This window comes from Epinephelus fuscoguttatus, linkage group LG21 (assembly GCF_011397635.1).
Source record: "Epinephelus fuscoguttatus linkage group LG21, E.fuscoguttatus.final_Chr_v1".
Taxonomy (NCBI): Eukaryota; Metazoa; Chordata; class Actinopteri; order Perciformes; family Serranidae; genus Epinephelus; species Epinephelus fuscoguttatus.
This window is the reverse complement of record NC_064772.1, coordinates 22891322-22913102: the sequence shown is the minus strand read 5'-3', so window position 1 is coordinate 22913102 and position 21781 is coordinate 22891322. Positions and strand designations below refer to the sequence as shown.

General features: G+C 41.9%; 1 protein-coding gene across 4 annotated transcripts in view; it reads left to right on the top strand.

The window, feature by feature from the left end:
• myripb (myosin VIIA and Rab interacting protein b) overlaps positions 1–21781 on the top strand; it is a 181050-nt gene that overhangs the window by 21162 nt on the left and 138107 nt on the right. For all 4 annotated transcript variants that reach the window (XM_049564768.1, XM_049564767.1, XM_049564766.1 and 1 more), the window contains exon 2: positions 1664–1878. In XM_049564768.1, coding sequence (XP_049420725.1) covers positions 1769–1878 — 110 coding nt within the window. In that variant the 5' untranslated portion in view covers positions 1664–1768. The remainder of the gene's footprint in view (positions 1–1663; positions 1879–21781) is intronic.

Genomic DNA, 21781 nt, shown 5'->3' with positions numbered 1-21781 from the left:
TGTCAACAGTGGACATTAAGAATAAAATTTTGTTGCATTTGACTCTGAATAAAGTATGGATAAAACAATACATCATCAGCAAAAGTGCTAGTGCAAGCCAGTGCAGCCACAGCTGCAATATCGATAATATCAAGTTTTTGAACATATATATGGACAATATATGGACATGACCTCAATCATTTTGCTGACAACGATATTGCCTATTGTGCTTACATGCATGCTTGTTTAGCAAAGACTCACTAACGTTTTGGCCAACATGATGCCAGAGTTCTGATGGTCGTTAGCTTGCCAGCCCTAGGCAATGGGGCAAAAGTCAGTTGTTCGTAGTTTTACTCTCCATAAGCAAATTTGTCCTCCACCAAACTGTCTGTCTCCCAGGCAATGCATCCCCAGGAGCCAACTGCAGCACATCACTTTCTCTTGTTTTTGTTGGCCAAATTTTGGATTAAGTCTCAAACTGAGCAAATTTATGCTCCTCATATAAAAGTAGTATAATTTATATGTACCTTCCTGTATTAACAGGTGTTAATTTCTTGGACAATCTGTTGGCTAGCAAAAGTAGTTCTCATGACAAGCCTGAATATGCTGTGTAGCTGAATATCTAAAAGGAAAACACATGAGTTGATGTGAGGTTTGCAGCTCGATTGCAGTCAAGTGTAGTGTATATGTACATAGAAGTGTGTTTACATTAGAGCACACGCCCACTGTGCCATGTACCAGACAAGATTGCCATTTCAAAGCAAGTAAATAGCTGTAAGTTATATGATGCTGCACAGAAACATGACATCTATCGTCCTTTAACTACCATGTTTGTTGACAGACAGACTCTTCACAGCTACCTGCCTGCTTTGCATGCTGTATGCAAAAATATGATCTTATCGCACAGGAGGTGTGATCTGAATGTCTATGATCTGGAGAGCTACTGTACTCTCAGCTGCAAAGTGATGCTGATTTATGGAGGCTGTAGGTTGTGGTGCTGTTGAATTGTGTTGCCATGCAGCGGCTTATAAAACAGAGACAGGTGAAATGTTCTAATTATCCAGTGAAATATCTAAATTTAATCTTGAGATTGTCAGAACAATTTGTACAGACATTCATGGCTTGCTGATTTTGATGATACCCTGACCTATTTTTGGTTTGGAGGAGGGCAGCATTTGTTTTCTTGGTGAACATAACGCTACGCCTCACATTTGTAATGACCTAAAACAGCACAAAGAATAATGTTTCCAGCCACTACACTCCAGTCTAACCCAATTTGCAACTGCTCCGAGATCAGAGTTCGTGCTGCAGGCAAACAACTACTGTAGCGCCACAGCGTATTTTGTTCACAAGTCATAAAAGCAAATGTTGCAGCAGTATTTGCATGGTAAGATTTTTGTTTCTTTGTGTTGGATGTCTGTGCTGATAGGCTGTGAAAATGAGGTTTTTATGTTTCTGTTCATTATGCTCAAAGCTGTGCCAGAGACCTATTGATGTTGTAATTCCTTGGCTAATAGAGGTTGATGAAAGTCATAAATTACTGAATACCAGGTGTACAAGAGTTCTCTCAGACACACTGACAAATTAACTGTCAGGCATATTCACGCTCAGCTCCAAAGGAGTGAATTGATTCCACAAAAAAAAAATCATTTTAAATCTTCTCCATCCCTCTGTCTTACTCCAGGGTTGTCTCAGCCTCGGCCTCCAGAGCAGCAGAGCCCGTGCCTCTCCTCGCCCCCCCCCCCCTCTCGGACCAGCAGCTTAGCTTAGTGTGGCGAGGCCAGGAACGATGGGCCGGAAGCTGGACCTGTCGGGCCTGACGGACGACGAGGCGGAGCATGTCTTGAAAGTGGTCCAGCGGGACATGAAGCTGCGAAAGAAGGAGGAGGAGAGGCTGAGGTGAGATGGATTCCCCCGCCGGCACTTTTTCTAGTGTTTTTAACACGTTTAAGGCGACAAACACAGGGTGACTTGAAAGGAGCTGATCAGGAGAGATGACATTCGCCTGTGAGCAAAAATGACCAGATATAGTGGTGTACAGCTGGCCCAGCTGACAGACACTTACTACATATTGAGAAAGTCTAGAGTGCAAATCTTCCTTCTACATCCTCATACACCCTGCTGCTGTAGTATCAATAATAAGAGTGAAGCTGTTTTGTATTTACAAAATGAAAAAACAAGTGAAAAGATGTGAGGAATAGATTCAATTGTGTGTTTAGCTGCTCTAATGTTAGCATCCAGCTAACTAGCTTGCTACTCACACCTGCCCTGTTTAGTTCGGTTCAATCGAACTCAAGTTTGTTTGCCCCCTAAGTGCAGTTTGTTTGGGCAGGTGTGAACACCGCAGTCGCACTCAGGTGCACACCAAAGCAACCAGACCAAGACCTTCTTGAAGAGGTGGTCTTGGTCCAGTTACAAACGAACTCTGGTGCGGTTCACATGACACATTGTTTGGGTTAAACATGAGCATGTTACAGTCCTGGAGGATTATTAATGTGCACCTCCTCCTGTACTGCCTTAATATGCACATTCAGCACATCCAATGCATCAAAACATTGTTTTCTAGTTGGAGCCGCGCCTCGTTTTCAAACTGTATGGTTTGACTAAAATGAACAATGACAGCAATATAGTCCACGATGAGCAGCGCTAAAATCAACCTGCGTAGTTGTCCCTCCATTGTGACATTAGAAAGTGTCACATTTATCTTGCAAGTGTACTCTTCTTCAACGTTTTGTTTACTTCCTGGATTTTTCCCACATGGAAATTCTGACTAATCAAGAGCAGCTTTCTCGCGCAAGACATTTGATCTGGTCCACCTGTAAATGCTGCCGTGAGAACACGAATCAACTCTAGGCAATTATACAACTTTGAAACAAAATTAGTCGCTGATTCGGACCAAAGCAAGACAACTCTAGGTCTGAAAGCACCCTAAGTTTAAACTACATATTCATAGCAACAGTAACCAGGAGGTTTGGGTTTGACAAACAGTCAACTGTAGGTTTAAGACAAACTCTGAAAACAGTAAGTCTGCATAGTATAGTCTACTTGTTGGTAAATATAATCCATTTGTTGTTGAACCAGGGCAGCTTTGTAGAGGATTTATTTCATCCATTTGAAATGATTGATTTGGAGACAAACAATCCTCGAGAGAAGTGTTTATCTTACTTGCCATTCATGTTCGTAAGTCCAGCAATTATTACTATTGATATCTTCATGCATTTGAAGTCAAAGCTTCAGCAAACACAGAAACACTCCCTGTTCTTCAAGAGTTTATTTTATTCTATAGGCTTTGGTTGTTGTCTTTTATAATCCACAATATTCCTTTTATTTATCAGATTGTACTTGCAGTGTGTTGTTGTGACGTCTGATTGATCTGAATGAAAGCATGATTTCTGAACAAAGCTGATAAGTTTTCAGGAGCAGTTATTTCTCCACAAGATTTCCATCTGTAGGGTTATTAAAGCACAGCCGGGTGCTGTAAGGAGGAAGATGCTTGTCTTGTATTTTCTGCTTGCGGGCTGGCAGGTCCGTGGGGGTCACTCAGGCTGGGCCTCAGGGCTCCGCTCTGGTGTCACAGCTTCTTACTTAACATGCGACAAGTGCTGGCCCGTTCTCCTCCTCTCTTCCTCTCCTCCTCTCCTCCTTGCCCTTCACTCCCTTCCTCTCCTTCCTGTGACAGCCCGTGAACAGAGGGGATTCGGTTCGGTTGTGACAGGCCTCCATGGGGGTTTGTCTATCAAATGTAGTCACTTCAGTGCGTCTGCTTTGTGTTGTTTCAGCAGGACTACAGGGGGGAAGTTTTAGTTTTAAAACTCCAGTGTGTCTAATGTCACAGCTAAAATCCAAAAATGTGTTTTCTTGCTGTGTTCTAACTGCGGTTGCACCCTATAATTTTGTAAACACAAATATGCTCCTTTGAGTACCTACCAGGCCTCAGCATCAGCTATTTTGTTGTGGAGATTTGATGTCTTTCTTCAGATTTGAACGGTGATCCTCGGTGGTTTTGTGTTCTTGAGCGGATGCCACGAGTGATTAGGCTGCTTTACTCAGAGCACTAAACATCTTAGCTGTACTCCGAGGAGCACAGCAGAGTTGCTACACAAACCAGAAAGCAGCTGTTGGTCTGCTCTGCTTGAAACTCCACTTATTTTCCCAGAATCAGTTTCAAAGCAAAGATGGTGTATTCCCAAATTACTGGGCTGTAAAATGTTTTCCCACCAAGCTGTCATGAATGATCAAAAAGAATTTATGCCTCTCAGGCTGTTATTACTGCTGTTTACTGCGAAAAGATGAGCAGATTAATGTTGATGTAGCAGGCAGACATTGATGAGGCAACAGTTCTCCATAAAAGCAATCCGACCGTGTGTTTGTTGCCTTGTTGAGTTATTACAACCTGGTAAATGTTTTAAAAGCAAAGTTGCCAAAGTAGATGAAAACTGACAAATTATCTTGTTTCAGCAGCTCACACTGCTCATGTGTTACACCGTCACACGGCTGACATGTGTTTTCATTTGCGTCTCACGTTTGTTTTAATTGTGTTTACTGTTAGATATTTTCCTTCAGGCAGCGCCTCCTGAGAACCTACCGATGTCTTGACTCCCTGAGGAATAGCATTTTCCACATTCCTCTTCATTTACAGTGATGAAAATGTAATTCTACCTTTAGTATTAAAGTACATTAGCTTGGACATCTGGAGGGAGCTCGGAGTAGAGCCAGTGCTCCTTCGCATCGAAAGGGGTAGGTTGAGGTGCTTTGGGCATCTGATCAGGATGCCTCTTGGGCACTTCCCTTTAGAGGTGTTCTGAGCACGTCCCACTGATAGAAGGCCCCGGGGCAGACCCAGGACATGCTGGAAGGATTACATATCTCATCTGGCCCAGGAACGCCTTGGGGTCCCCCAGGAGGAGCTGGAAAGTGTTGCTGGGGAGAGGGATGTGTGGGGTGCTTTGCTTGGCCTGCTGCTCCCACAACCTGGCCCCGGGTATATATATACTATATTTTGTTGCATTAATGTGCAAGACACATTTTAATCTTGTAGTTGATTGGTGTCCAGCCAATATTAACCACTCTATAGTTAATAATACATCACAGCCTTTCCCTAACCACCTCCAACACCCTCTCCCTACACACTTCCACTCCGTTTCTGCATTCACACTGAGTGTACGGCATGTTGAGTGCAGTCCCAAACCAACTACTGAGGAGTGGAAGTACAGTGATCCTGCACTGATGCTGACTTAGGCTGAATCCAAATCTCCACCCTCTGGACCCGCAAACTGAGCCCTCGCCGTGTTCAGTTGTATGTAGTGTGTCATATTTACTGTCATCATGTAAAGTCTGCGAGGGCAGAGACTGCAAGTGGCTGATAGACAGTCCCCGAGACTGTTTTGCTTGTTGCCGTGGAAACGGTCATCTATCGCCGCTGTCATATTCATATATATGTCATATAAGCTGATGAATAGTGCCTACTCATCTGTCCCTGCAGATAACAAGATATAAATCCCATGTATAGCCTTTTTGTGACTGTACAAAAACGTATTCATACATCTCTATAAAACAGGCTACATGTGTTCAAAAGCAGAAATGTTTGTGAACAAGGACTACATCTCAATAAATTGGGTATTACTGACATAAGAAGACTTTCTTTTGTGTTTTTCTGCCAATTTTTTTGCCCTTTTCACAGCCCGATAGGCTGCAATAATAAATGCGTTTTCAGTCCCTCTACAGCCTATACTTATACATATTTCTGTATCATGATGTGGTTGAATATTATTTCTGGCCCACACAATTCAAGTAGCATTTTAATAGACCTAACTCTCAATAATTATTTTACACATTTATACGTTTTTTTTGTGGGTTTTTTGGCAATTAAAAATGCACAACATCACGTCCGTATTACAATGAATTGTAGGTTATTAAATCAGTGAAGTCTGCTTTTCTCCATGGTCACCAAATATAACTACAGCTCCTTTTTCTGCTGCAGAGAGGGAAGTGTGTCCTAAAGTTTGCCGATGTGTTTACAGCCTACACCTTGATGTAGGGTGCTTTATTCAGTTGTGAAGGTGACATTCAAGACAATCGCAGTGACACTCTGAGATGGAGTGGGTTTGGGCAGCATCTGATTTGCCCCATATTTGATAAACTGATAATATGTTTTGTGTGTCAAAAATCTTTATCAGCAAAGTATTGAGCAGCCCAGTTGCCAGTAGAAAATGTTGGCATTGTCATTTCTGCAAGCCCTGAATATGTTACATTTGTATGTGTCATACATATCTTATTAATGTATATGAGCTGACTTTGTCATGCAGAAGAGGAGGGGATGGTGGATGTGTTTTTTACAGAGAGGACGTTGCCTCTCCAGCGGAGATTATATCCCCAAAACTGGGTATTTTAAGCCAAACATGATCTTTTCCTAACTATAACCAAGTGGAATGTGTGTATAAACATAACCTTGTTAACCAGAGCATTGTTAAATGTAAAGTTTCAATGTATCTGCTACATATCTGTAATGTATTTGTGGTTTGCAGAAATGTACAATGCCAATATTTCTTCTGGCGCTTCGGTTGCTACAGTACTAGAAACTAAAGTTGGCATAGGAGAAGAGGAAAATACCCAGACATTCAAAACTTGTATTCATTAAATAAGTTCTTAGCCGAATGGCAACAATTTTGATAATTTATTAATAGTTGAAGTAATTTTTTAAGCAAAAAAGCCAAATATGCAGTAATTACTGCTTATTAAATGTGAATATTTGCTGGTTTTAGTAGACAAAACGAACAATTTGAAGACATCACCTTGGATACATTCTACATTCTATAGACCAAAGGATTATTTGTGATTAATAGAGAATTTTAAATCAATTGATATTGAAAATAAACATGACTTGCAGCCTTAACTTCCTCTACTGTTTCTTCAGTTACAAGAAAAAAATCTTTTCTGTAGGCTTATCATTTATCAGTGGAATTCCACAATCCAGAATCAATACACATGTTTCTAAAACATAATATTTCCCAGTTGAAAAGCAGAGTATGCCTGCTCCATCTGTGGTATTTTATATAAATTGACATTTGATTGCACTGTATCTCAAAGGATCAGGACTCACAATATGAAGTCCATGAGATTCACTTGAACACACACAAACTGGTGTTCATCTTAAGAACAAGGACATGTCCTCGGTCAGTCTCAGGCTCCGGTGGCCTTCTGTGTTATTGAACTGTTGTCCTGTGAATTGTACTTTGCATCAATCACTTGTTTCTACTGTATCTAATTAAAGGAAGTCAGCTTTGTAGCCGATCGGGTTACAGACAGGGAGTGAAAACCCATTTGCCTTTCATATGCAATGTAAAACCTTTACAGTATATGAATAGGAATATGAAAGCTTGTGTACAGCAGATGGTGGCTGAGTGTTTCAGCAGATAGCCTTCTCCCTGTGGGTTTTTTGCTTCCATGCATGGCTGACATTTGTTTTTCTTTGTTGAATGAAGTCAGCCCTGCAGAGTTGTAAATTACACTGCTGAAGGATTCATGGGGTAGTTTATAAGCCTCAGCTGGCACTTTAAATACTCCATTTTAATTTTCTCCCATGCTGAATAATAAGAAACGTTGAAACACTTAGCTGATATTACCTTCTGTCTCATAAATACGGGACTGTAATAAATATGTAAATAAAGTGATGCACACAGCTATGAGCCTAGTTAGGGGCAATCAACACTGTTTTGTAGTTCACCTAAAGTTTTAATGTGGACTAGTTTATGATGTCTCTGCAGTTGTTTGCTTTTTTTCACTATGTGAGGGACTTTTTATAATTATGTAATGAGTATTTTAAACTGTACAGGGAAGGATCTATATCCTACTATGAGAACATGACTCTATAAACAAGAACATATGGAGTTAAACTCCCTCTCCGGGCACTGATTAAGCCCTTAAGACTCATCTCTGTTTGTCAAGATTACATATTTAAATTTTGTTCCATGAAAAACATGCCTTCATGCCTTAAAATGGCTTAGATGTAACTCTAAACCTTTGCCAATATTCTCATGCACTCACTTATGATCATGCAAATCAGCCCCGCCTCTCAGCTGCTCGCCTGCAGCTCGAGTGTACCTGCTTCTGCTTGTAAACAGTAATAGATAACACGAGCCTTTAGCTACACTTTCAAACTGCTATATCCTGGGAATGTTAGATAAACCATGTTCCTGATCACCAGCTCTGACAAGTCGAAGTGAAATTGAAACCTAAATTACAAAATACAGATGTGTAGCTACACCTGGCTTCTCCTCTGATACCCCTTCTTTCACCAGCGTTATGGAAACACCACCTTGCAAGTTGGCAGGATTGGTTCCTTGGCCGTGGCGCTGACTGCTTATTTCCCTCGTGATATATCTTGAAGCATATAAAAAGCACCATATGGACATGTTAACGAGGTTAAAAACTCAAATTTTGTCACTTGAGGAGGTCTTTAAAGGCTTTAGTGTCGTGTCTTTACCAAGCAGTCCAACCAAATCTGATTTTCCAAGTTTTAATTCCAGGTAATAAAGAGACACTCCAGTGCAATTCAGCACATAGAAAGTGGGTTTACCACCTCATTCTGCTCCTTCCTGGTCTATCTGTGTATGTGTCTGATATAAGGTAGACCATCATCAGTGGCCATTAGTGATGAGTGTTCTAATGTTGCTGTACTGATGTATGAAGTGCTTAAAGGGTGTCAAATTTCCTTACCAGCCATGACAGCAGGGCTGATATTGTGTTCACCTTGTGAGTCTGTGTGTAGGTCATAATGAATAAATGTGGTCCTCAAGACACCGTTTATAGCGGGAACTACTACAGATGTTTGCCAGTCATTTATCTGTCTGTCTGTGGACAGATTTTGACAGACAGGATACGTTGTCAAAACGTCACACCCGGGCCACCATGGTCCAATTCTGCAGACTGTCCTGTTAATACAGACACCTTTTCATCGCTGTGACTACCTCCTGTGGCAGATTAAAGGCAAGACAACTCTGTCCCCTCATTTTGTGATTGTACCCTATATACAGCATGGTGAGGTGATGTAACGGTGTGATATTCCTGCCTTGACCAGACAGTGTAAAGGGGGCTATTGACTCACACTTGAGGCGTCTCATTTCTGCTACCCAATCTAATGGATGTCACAGGTGCTCAGTTTGATGAAGGGAGACTGTACCTCTGCTGCGTTTGCCTCAAAACCTTGGAGAGTTAACTTTTTTCAGTTCATTAACTTCTACAGACTGAAGCGTTGGCTGTCTTGTTTTATCTTTCTTTGTCTTCTTTTGATGTTTTCTATCACCGTCTTTAACTGTGAGCTGCGGCGTCACTTTTTCAGACTAGCTCTGGGATAATACATCTTTAGTAGCTCCGTATAAGCACCTTGATTGCTCTGCTGCTAAAGAGTGAAAGTCTGATTCTGCCAATTAGAGAGGGTGAGCAGCTCAACCTCTGCCCTCCGCAGTCTCGGTGGCCGTACAGTTGGAGAGGCTCATTATGAAGCAGCCAGAGACTCAGGGGAGCGCAGACGTGGGCCTACTTAACAAACAGCGCAGGCACTCCCAAGGGAGTCAGACTGGGAAATGATTATAGATGGAAAAAGCCATCCACCACTGCCTCTGTGTGAGTGGTGAGAAGATGGCCGAAGCTCTAGCTATCGGTGGCTCTTACGGGTAATTTGCTCTCAGCGTTTGGAAGGATCCACTTTACGCATGTGTCTGGCAAGTCCTTGTATGGATGGGCCAATTACTGTACCTGTAATCCTTACTGCAAAACTCATTTCAATTGCAGCTGTGACAAGTCTATCCTTCCTGTACAATGCTGGATAAATTATTTGTTAGGTTATGGGCTGATTCACTCCACAGTCATTCTCTCTCCATCTCTTTTTGTGCAGAGTAATTCCTGGCTCAAGAATGCAGCCATTTATCAGAGGGAGGTATTTTGCATCAGTAGTTTTAATTAATCAGCAAAATAGTGACAGTTTTTGTAATTAAATTGTGATGTTGTGGTTAGACGAGTGAGGCTGAGACATTTTTCTGTTTTATTCATGTTCGATTTGTGGCTGTAATCAAACCATCTGTAGTTGTTTTATTGTGAGATTGGCTTGTTATACATATTATTTGATTTGGTACACCTCGATCTAATACGCCTCATGCATCCAAAGGCTTTAGCTTCTTTCTGTTGCTCTCTGTATGTCGGCTGGTGTTTTCTTTTAGCTGAATGTGACAGGCAGACAGGTACAGGGAGCAAGAGTCACACAGGAAGGTTAGGATCTTTTTGAAAGAAGGTGGTAGACGACGTCACTCAGCCCGGACAGAGACTGACCTCCATTTCCTCCTGTATTTATCCTCTTGGCTCTCTCTGGAGATGACACAGACATACTCCGCTGTCCAAAGCGAAAGAGGACGACTTAAAAAAATGTCTTCCTTCAGAGCCAAGATAAAAGCCAGTCAGCTTATGTTTGGCCCAAATAGCTCTGTATACATGACGATCGATAAATTGGTGTAATTGGATTTCAGAGCACAAGCAGTCAGAGGATATTGCCCTTCGTTGCAGGACAGTCCCTTTAGGCTGTAGTGCCATCTCCTCTGTTAAAGCTGTGCTAAATGGGGACAGATCCACTGTCTGACATTCATTTTTAGGCCTGAGGTCATGTCCTTTTACAGCGTTGGCTCAGATTTATTAAACGTCCTTTCTCCAAATACAGTAAGCAGTACCGTTTAAGATTAAATAGTCGATATGCACTAGCTTGAGTATTGATTCGATGATGTGGTTTCAGGTTTCCCAGACTCCTGAACTGACCTGAACTTCAGAAATCCTGAAATTGTGTAACTAGTCCAGCGCAGCTTTGCGGGTGGTTGAATGGCTCCATTGTGTTAAACAGACGTGTGTTATTCCTTGCTGCTCTAAGATGTTTATTCTGTGCCATAATCCAGTGTTGGGACCTATGTTAACATGTGACGTTCTTTCACATGAAACGGCCCAAAGCTGTAATGTCTCACTGCACACACACACACACACACACACACACACACACACACACACACACACACACACACACACACACACAGAAGACTCTTTAACAATGAAACAGCTTTACGTGGCTAATCGCCTCACCTCCCTCCGTCTTCAGCATTAATGTATTTTTATGCAGCAGCCAGAGAAGCAGGTCTGGATAGAGTTAATTTCAGTCTGCTTGTTGTTGTGGTAGTTGTGTTCTTGGCTGTGGTTCAGTATTGGTGGGGATTAGCTGTGTTTTGTTATTGGTGTGGGTTATTTGTCTGAGTCATGTTGATGTGGATTGTTTTTGATGTGGAAGTGCTGTGTTGTGTGTACGCACTGATCTCATCCAGTGTGTATGCGTGTTTGTGCACGGCAAGCAGGAAGGACAAATCCTTTTGACCTTTTTATCTGTAGCCACATTGGCAGGTGTATTAGCAGTATAATTTGGTGATTCATCACATTTCACCGTCTGCCAGGGTAACATCATGATTGATACAGTGCCCATTCATGCTCACAGTGATGGTCAGGCACTGGTTACAACTGGCAGGTTTAATTTACCTTTTCTCCCTCAATGTATTTGTTTTGTTTTTAGAATTTTGTTTCAAAAAAAGAGGATTGAAAATGTTTTCTCATACAGGTGACTGTGTCAGTACATCATTATAGTGTTTTTTTTGTTACATCAGAGCTCATGTATGTTTGTTTTGGCCTGAATTCATGCTGTAATAATGTCATCCTTTCCTATGAGACAGGGCTGAGTGTTCAGGTGGACGGGAATAGGAAATAGTAAATATTTATTATGCATTTGGTTGTATGGGCGTGTGTGTATCTGTCTATCCTCTGCTAACCTCACATACTACTGGACCTATCAGCCTAATATTTATCCTGCACATTAGGGGTGTGCCATATCATCTCGTTCACGATAATACCAGTATAATTTTTAATACCATATGAAAAATTCTTATTGTGATACATGTGATATCTCGACTTGTTGACATATTGACGTCATACTGTTACCCACAGCAACAACAAGCATGGCTGAAAGCGAAATTATTACAGACTCTGTGGTGGTTCCAAAAGTAGTAGTAGTAGTAGTGTGGAATAAACTGTGGCATCCTGAATGTTTTATGAACAGCCCTGGACTTCTCAGACTCTTTTTTTTTTTAAAAGATATTTTTTGGGCGTTTTAGCCTTTAATTGATAGGACAGCTTAAGCGTGAAGGGGGGAGAGAGAGAGGGAAGGACATGCAGCAAAGGGCCACAGGCTGGAGTCGAACCCGGGCTGCTGCGGCAACAGCCTTGTACCTTGGGCGCCTGCTCTACCACTAAGCCACCGACGCCCCTTTCTCAGACTCTTTTAGCAAGTTACCGCTCAGAGGGAACTCATTCAGTGGCTCCTCTGGCAGCAGCACAGAGTCTCTCCCTCTCCTCTCCCTCTCCTCTCTCAGTGTGCGCACACGGGAGTCGGTGTCGTCAAGTGATTTTGTCATAAACCTTTGCTAATATAAACCTAAGTGATGCTCGGGGCTCATGTGCGATAGTTGTGGTATCATAACAGCCTGTCACAGGTTACAGCGTGATGAGTGGAGGAGAAATGGCAGAGCATAAAGGTCCAGCAAAAGGCATTTCCGACACTCAGCTAAAAACATGCCTTACGGAGTCTGTTGAGGGCAACATTGTAAAGTTTGGACTCATTTTGGACCAGAGCATCTGCAGATTATTCCATACCTGATATGGAATGGTCACAATACGAAATGAATAAATACCCATTTTTGTTGTCTTCGCCGCCATCTTGACTGGAAGGGAGCCGAGACTCAGAGGGACAATTGAGTGGGACTCAACTCCTGTTTGTTCTAGAAAGGAGAGGGAGGTAATGTAGGGGTTTTATTGGACATTGTATACGAGGTCTTCTCAGTGTAGCCTGTCAGCTGTGGTTACACCTTGATGATGTCACCTGCATATGAACCTTTTCCACAGCAGACATTTTGACTGTAGGAAAAGCACAGGTGAAATTGATAACATTAGCGATGGCTTACTTCTATTAAGTGCCCCAGTAAGCTGTTCCAGTGAGCCAGTATGGACAATACCAAGCAAGGCCTCCCCTAAGTGGAATGCAGCCATCATCAATGCTCTTGAATACACCTGTGCTTTTTTTACTATGACATGTCAAAATGTCTGCTGTGAAAAAGGTTTATTGTTTCCCCTTCATTCCACTACTGTACACACACTGGACACACAGCCTGCCCTGCCCCCTGCTCCCTGTTCCCCACCCACATGGCTTCACACACACACACCTGGTAGAGATGTGCACTCTACTGAGCTTCAGGTTGTTATCATGTAGTTAATAAATTACTTAAAAACGACTTGTCAGATGACAAAATAAGCAGCTCCCTCTCCGCTCCCTTTGTTGTTTTACAAGAAGGGTTTGAAAGCATACGGGAACAGAGTGAGTTTCTGATCAGCTCGGTTGTGCTTTAATTTGCTTTCATGTGTTCAGGGCTGTTGAGGTGATCTGTACAGCTGCTGCCACAGACTCTGTGATTTCTAATTAGTCTTTAATATGGCCCTTAGTAGATGATATTCAATATAATTAAACTTAATTAGCAGACAGAAATACAGCCCTCCTGACCACGGCAATTATACATAGGCATGCTTACGCATACTGTGTTCGGTCTCTCTTGGTCACACACCCACACACACACACACACACACACACACACACACACACACTGAGGTCCATTTATCAGAGGTGTAGCAGCTTTTTGTATTAACATAATGCAGTTCTTACAGAAAGAGTCGGAACATATTTTCTCTGAAAATTTGACTGGCCAAATACATTTTTCTTTAAAATACCTTTTATGTATGATATATATGTTCTTATTTAAATACTTACTGTGGTAATACTTTATGAAAAAAATACTCCAGGCCTTGAGAGTGTTGGTCTAATATGCCTGATTAAATATTTATCGAAGCAGTGAAGCATTCTTTGTGGATGCTGTTGCAAATTGAATTTCCACTTTATAGCGAACATAATAAAATTCAAGATTTGTTTTTGCATAAATTAGGCTCAATGATATATGTACGTGTCACATCAAATCGAACGCATTTGGATTGGACTCTTGTTTGTGCAGCTTTTATTTGATCAAGAGTCCGTACAGTTGCCCCTGGCCTGCTGCTCTCAGTGTTTATATGAAAGATCTGACACTATTTTAGCATAAAAGTAAATTTGGTGCATGAAATTCCTAAAAAGGAAAGTGTGCATCTCTGAGGAAATCAGTTTATACGTGTGTCTGTGCATCAGAGGACTCTCCTGAGCAAAGTGTCCTAAACAGACGGTGGTTTACGGCGTCTGATGGAGGAAGATTCTGATTTCCCCTGAGTGTGACACATCAGCAGCTGTGCAGCGCCGCCGTCCTCTGGAGCTGCTGAGCCCACTGGATCGGCTGATGAGATAGTGAAAAATAATCCACCCCGGCTACTTGTGGCACAGTTGCTTTCATAGTTCATACACCGCTTTAGTGTTTCCAGCTGACTGAGTAGATAGGTTTCTCCTCAATAACCTTGGCCGCATGAATGTGCACATCTGTGTGTGTGCGATGCATTTTAGCCTTTGCTAAGTGACGGTCAAATGGAGGTGAACGGATCACTGCTCATGCTCGTCTTCCCCCCTAGATAAACGTGTATACATTTCCACTTAGATAGCAGTTATCTGCAGAAAGACTAAGACAGACTCGGAGCGATCACAGGTCTGCAGTGATTACTTCTGCTGCTGGCCAAATGTCAAGGGCTGTTTTGATTCAGAGGAAAATAGTTGGTTGCAGGAGGCTGGTGTTATCTCGCTCCCTGTCTCCTGAATCTACAGTATCTAGTTTTCGACCTCTCCCTTTGTGATTTTCTCATCCATCCTATTTCTTCCTCTCTGTTTTCCATTCAGTGGTCCTATCTTTCTAAATTCCCCTGTCTGCTTCTCTCACGCTCGCTCTGTAGATCCTCATTAGCAGTAGCCATGTGTTGAGATAGTGTTGGAAGCGCTGCTCTCTGTCCAGAGGGATTGAGTGATGCTTGGCCTGACAGCATGGAGACTTTCCTTCTCTGACTAACCGCTACACTTTTCTCACCCGTGTCCAGCTCTTCATTACACCCAAGCCGAGAGACAAAAGACTCATTTACCTCCCAAAAAGCCGAGTCATTCATCCCACGGGCCTTATCTCCTGCATGACATTGGAGTGATTGAGCCTCGGCCAGCCGTGTTAATTACGAGGGCTCGTGCTGTTTGCAGGGGTGTTAGGCAGCGAGGCAAGGTTCAAGTGCTCGGACACAGTCGGTTACCCACAGCTTCACAGAGGGTCCGTCTGTCTTTGTGGGAGTTCAAAATGAGAGAAAGTGAAGGATCCTCTGTGGGATTACGGCGTGTTTGAGAGGTGAGGAGATGGAGACAGACAGTACACTCTGTACGAGGTGCAATCTGGCTCATTGCAGAAAATGAATCTTTTTTTTTTCCTTTTGTGTAACAGCTGCATCTCGGTGGTAAACCCTCTCTGTATTCAGGTAATGTTCTGTCTCTGTTCCAGTTGTCTTGTTCTTCCTCCAAGGTGTGTTTTCTGCCATCATCCCTTCCAAGCATTTCAATATGCTGTCTGACATGGAATGGTAATGCCGAACAGGGAGAAATAGATGACTTTACATATAGCTGCATAATGTGTTTTTAGATTTCCGATGAGCAAACACGTCGTGAGAAAAAGTTTCATATTTGCCTCTCACCTTTTTATTTCATTTGTCTGCAGAAATTGAGCAAAGAATACTTAATCAAAGTTTGTATAAGTAGAATTAAAATCTAAAATTTGGTGGCACAGTGGTGCAGTGGTTAGCATTGTCACCTCACAGTAAAAGGGTTCCTGGTTCGAACCATTTTTTGCATGTTCTCCTTGTGTCAGCGTGGGTTTTCTCCAGGTACTCCAGCTTCAAACACATGCAGGTTAATTGGTGACTCTAAATTTCCCATAGGTGTGAATGTGAGTGTGAATGGTTGTCTGTCTCTATGTGTCAGCCCTGTGATAGTCTGCTGACCTGTCTAGGGTGTACCCTGCCTCTTGCCCAGTGTCAGCTGGGATAGGCTCCAGCCCCCCTGTGACCCCCAACAGGATAAGCTCTCACAGAAAATGAATGAATTAATCTAAAATTCTTGGTATGACTCCTGTACAATCAGGAATTTTGAGCAGAAACAATTACTGGAGCAACAGAAAAAAATAATAGTCATTTTACAAGTAAAAATGCCAAACATTCACCGCCTCCAGCTTCTCAGCTGTAAGAAATTGCTTCTTTTCTTTGTCATGTATCATTATAAATTAATATCTTTATGATATGTCACCTTGGGTAGAATTTTGTAGGCATTTCAAATACTCAGAAAAAAATAACTTGTAAATTATTTGATGATAAAATAACTTTCAGTTGCAGCCCTGCAGGGTTGAATAGTAAACGTATTTATTTAAACATTCCCACTCTGTCTGACCTTGACTGTACTGACTTGTCTTTGCAAAGTTTGTGACTACAGAGGTTTTTTCACTTTCCACTACTGTCTGTGTACTTCCCTCACATCTAAGATTCAAACATACCCCAGCCTAACTGGATTAGGTACATCACTTATATTCAAGGCAATCTTCGTCTAATACGTGAAACACATATTGACAGGGGAGCAAACTTTGACACAGCGCTGGCAAAGAAACCTTAAACCTCCAGAGTGTGGTTATTACACATGGTGTAAAATTTCAGGCAGACAGAACATATCTTTCTGCAAACTTAGATTAGAACTCTCTTATTATATAATAATAATGTGACAATGTGAGCACTCTGTAACATCATAGCAGATATTGTTGTATGTTTGCACATGTATGTTGTTGAATGTTTATGCACAACAAATGTCTCATTTAAGTCTGGGTCTGACTGAGGCTCAAAGATATATGGCTGATTCTAAAGCTGATTACAGGTACAGCTCTTAAGTGTTTCCAGTCTTACCTATCGAATATAAGTTTCTCTGTCCATCTCGGCCAGTATTCTTCAGCTGCGTCCCCACTTAGTTGTGGGGTACCGCAAGGCTCCATCTTGGGCCCTATTTTATTATCATTGTATATATTCCCCTTGTGGTCAATTTTTAAACAGTACAACATCTCCTTTCATTGTTTTGCTGATGATCTACAGATCTATCTGCCCATATAAACAAACAGTGAGGCCTCTATTCAGGCTCTGCTGAACTGTCTTAAAGATGTACAATCATGGATGGAGCTGAACTTTTTTAACCTGAACAAAAATAAAACTGAAATCATTCTATTTGGGCAATCCAATTTTTTTTTAGATAGCTACTGTAGTGCCATTGGTTCACTAGCATCCTATTGTCACTCCACTGTGAAGAACCTTGATGTGATATTTGATTCTGCCTTTAAACTGGATAAATAGATTTCTTCAGTTTTTAAGAGAAGCTTCTTTCAATTGAGACTCCTGAGTAAGGTGAAGGCCTACCTCCCTCCGCATGACTTTGAGAGAGTAATCCATGCCTTCATCTCTTCGCGTCCAGATTATTGTAATTCTTTGTATGTTGGACTCGACCAGTCATCACTGCGCCATTTGCAGGCGGTGAAAAATGCAGCAGCCCACCTGTTAACAGGAAAGCAACGGCATGATCACATCACACCTGTACTGGCCTCCATACACTGGCTTCCAGTCCTTTTCAGGATCTAGTTTAAAATTTTAATGCTTGTTTTTAAGAGTCTTAACGGTGGAGGTCAGATCCAGAATTTCTTAATTGGGGAGGAAGAGTAGATCTGCTTCCACGTTAAACAAAATATTATTATTAGTATTTCTGCGTACTTTAAAACATGTCTGGTGGGGAACTTAATCCCTAGCTGCCACATTGTAAATGTTAACAGGTTATCAAAAGAATAAACAGTTTGACCTTTTCAACCAAATTAACTTTACGTTTGAAATATTTAAGTGTGCTGCAGCTTTTAAAGGATTAATAAGCATTGTCTTTACTGACAGGGCTTAGCATGCCGCAGTTGGTGGTCCAATTAGCTAGAAATTCCTTATGAAGGCTCTCAGAGAAAGCAACACATCAGCTGAGGCTTGTTGGGAACAGAGGTAACCTGTTTACATCATGCCAGTGACGCAGCAGTGTTGGCGAGTACGTCACCAACTCTGCACACATGCTGAAACACAAACACAGACTGAATTAAATTAGTGCTGAGCTTCCCCTACAGTCCTGTGCTGCATCTGCCAATTAGGTGGGGATCTCCCTGTGCTCCAGCATCTTTGACCCCAAACCTCAAGAGCTCTAATTTATGAGATGGATCTAATCGGATAATCCTCCACACAAGGCAGAGAGAGTCACTTGTAGGGCCGACTGTGGGGCTGATTGTGAGGTTAGCTGGCAAGGGTTGAGGGTGGGGCAGGGGAGAGCTCTGGTTTATTTTGGACGGCTATTGATTATCATTTTCTGTAGTGTGTGTGTTTGGTGGGTTGGATCTTACTGTTTATCTTTGAGGAAATGGGCAGATCCGGATCAATATCTCCCTCAGGACTCTTCCTGTATTCTGTCTGTCAACACAACACAGTGGACGACACTTTGACACTGTGTTAGATTTCTGTCTCCTCTCCCTGCATGTTTGTAGGTTTGACACTGACTGAGTTGCCTTTTTCTACTTTACTCTGCATCTTCCCTTCCTCTCTCACTATTCCTATAAAATAGAGTGTGTATATCCACTCACTGGCCACTTTATTAGATACACCTTGCCAGTACCGGGTTGGACCCCCTTTTGCCTTCAGAACTGCCTTAATTCTTGGTGGCATAAATTCAACATGGTGCGTTATCCTGCTGGAAGTAGCCATCAGAAGATGGGTACACTGTGGTCATAAAGGGATGGACACGGTCAGCAACAATACTCAGGTAGGCTGTGGTGTTTAAACCATGCTCAGTTGGTACTAAGGGGCCGAAAGTGTGCTAAGAAAATATCCCCCACACCATTACACCAGCACCAGCAGCCTGAACCGTTACAAGGCAGGATGGATCCATGCTTTCATGTTGTTTACACCAAATTCTGACCCTACCATCTGAATGTGGCAGCAGAAATCCAGACTCATCAGACCAGGCAACGTTTTTCCAATCTTCTATTGTCCAGTTTTGGTGAGCCTGTGTGAGGTTCAACGTGTTGTTGGTTCAGAGATGGTCTTCTGCAGACCTTGGTTGTAACCAGTGGTTCTTTGCGTCACTGTTCCCTTTCTCTCATCTTGAACCAGTCTGGCCATTCTCCTCTGACCTCTGGCATCAACAAGGCATTTTCACCCAGAGGACTGCAGCTCACTGGATAGTTTCTCTTTTTGGGACCATCCTCTGTAAACCCTAGAGATGGTTGTGTGTGAAAATCCCAGTAGATCAGCAGTTTCTGAAATACTCAGACCAGCCCGTCTGGCACCAACAACCATGCCACGTTCAAAGTCACTTAAATCACCTTTCTTCCCCATTCTGATGCTCAGTTTGAACTTCAGCAGGTTGTCTTGAGCATGTCCACATGCCTAAATGCATTGAGCTGCTGCCATGTGATTGTCTGATTAGCTACTTGCATTAATGAGCAGTTGAACAGATGTACCTAATAAAGTGGCCGGTGAGTGTATATGATAAAGAAAAAAGTATATCATCTATTTGTTTCAGTCCATTTGTAACGCATCTGTACTGGCAGGTGCTCATATGGCTTTGGTGTGTATGTGCTCTCACATTAAAGCCTAGCACTAATGAGCTACATAAAGCACTCCCAATTAAAGCAAAGCCACTTGATTCTCTGCTCTTTTCTCACACACTCATAAGGATTATGGACTACACATAAATCACCTCTTTAAACACTTTAATGACTTAGTCCTGCTTTTATGTACAGTTACGGATTTTTAATCCTGCCCTCTTTTAATGCTGGCGTTTCTTCTTTTTATGGTTTCTCTATTAAAAATGTAATTTATGCTTCTTGTAATTCTTGTTTTATGATCCCTCTTTTCTTTTGCTTGTGCTTATTTTTAGCTCCTCATGCATTTTACTGGTCTTGTTTGAAATGCCGTCCTGTAAAGCACTTTATAAAAACTGCTTTGAAATGTGTTTTTAAGATGCTGCTGCTGATGTTGCTGATAATATTAGTTTGAATCATTTATATAAATTGACTACAAAATATAGTCATTTTAAGTGCAGATTTAAGAGTAAATCCAATATTCAATTCAATTCAGTTTTATTTATAAAGCCCAATATCATAAATCACAATTTGCCTCAGAGGGCTTTACAGCATGCGACATCCCTCTGTCCTTAGGACCCTCACGGTGGATAAAGAAAAACTCCCCCCAGAAAACTTTAAGGGGTATAAAACATGGTAAAACCCTCAGGAAGAACAACTGAGGAGGGATCCCTCTTCCAGGACAGACAGATGTGCAACAGATGTCATGTGTACAGGACAGATCAACATAATAAATTTACAGTAATCTATATGACAAAATGATACATTAAGAGAGACAGAAAGTTGCTGTATGCATATATTGATATATGATAGTATATGTATTTTTCAATAATAATCATATGTGTATAGTAATAGTAGATGTATGACTAATAATAAGGCATCAGGCAGGACCAAGGCAGCAGCGTAACCACAACCAACGATCCAGGCGTAGCTGCAGTTTGAGAGAACCTGCGAGACAGTGGAGCACAAAGTCTCTAGAGAAGAAGCCGAGTCAGTGACACGCAGTAATAGAAACCATTTATTTGCATTACCTCCTTTTTAAGCACTTCTGCACACTGAGGAGCTGGCTGTCTCTGTTCCTACCCATAATCCCTTGCACTCATCAATCTGTGGGTCTCAAAGTGTCATGCTTGATGTCAGATTTCAGAGAACCTAATGACTCTCTTGATATCACTTGACTCTTCAAACACGTGTGTGTTCGTGTACAGTAACTCCAGCTAAAACAGCCCCTGTGAAAAACTAAACAACTCTCCCTACACTTCTCATGACCTTCGACCACAATCAGAGTAAATACAGAGAAGGACATACCAGATCATTGCTACCTCCAGTTTATCCAAATTAGAGATGTCTAAAGTAAAGTGTTATTGTTAGAAACTTCACTAACCACTGTCCTGCCCTCTAATCACAGTAAAAATCCCTTAAACTTTAAGTGATGTTATCACAAATATACAGAAATCGAGATTTAAATCTTGTTTATCACACAAACAATCATACTCGGAGTATTTAATGACATTCAGGAAACCAGAGATTCACCAGCGACATACTGTAAACAACACCCAGGCCAGACATGCAGGGAGACTTGTGCCGTGACTTGTAATCAAAACAACCCAATAATGACAGTATGCTGTCCTCCAAAGGAGCTACATCACCGCAATTAAACTTTACTGTGGCCTGAGGTGAGAGGAGCAGGCGCCGACCTTTGAGGCTTAATGTGATAGGTTTAAGCACCTGTCAGTCAATATCTGTGGTATTAATGAATACATATTTAAAGTCTACTTTACTTATATAGCACTTTAAACGCAAACAGAGTTGATCCAAAGTGCTCTTACAGCACACGCAGAGAAAAGCAAAGACAAAAGACAGAAGAGAACCATAAAAACTTGCGTGTGGGCTCCATGCTAACTTTGACAGCTTGTCGGACCATCACAAAGGGGCGGGGCTTAGCGAAAAGTCAATTAAAGGCTAGTGAGTAAAAGTGTTGTGGGGGGGGGGGGGAGAATGGGATGGTAGGAGGAAGAGAATTCCAGAGTGTTTGGGCAGCGATA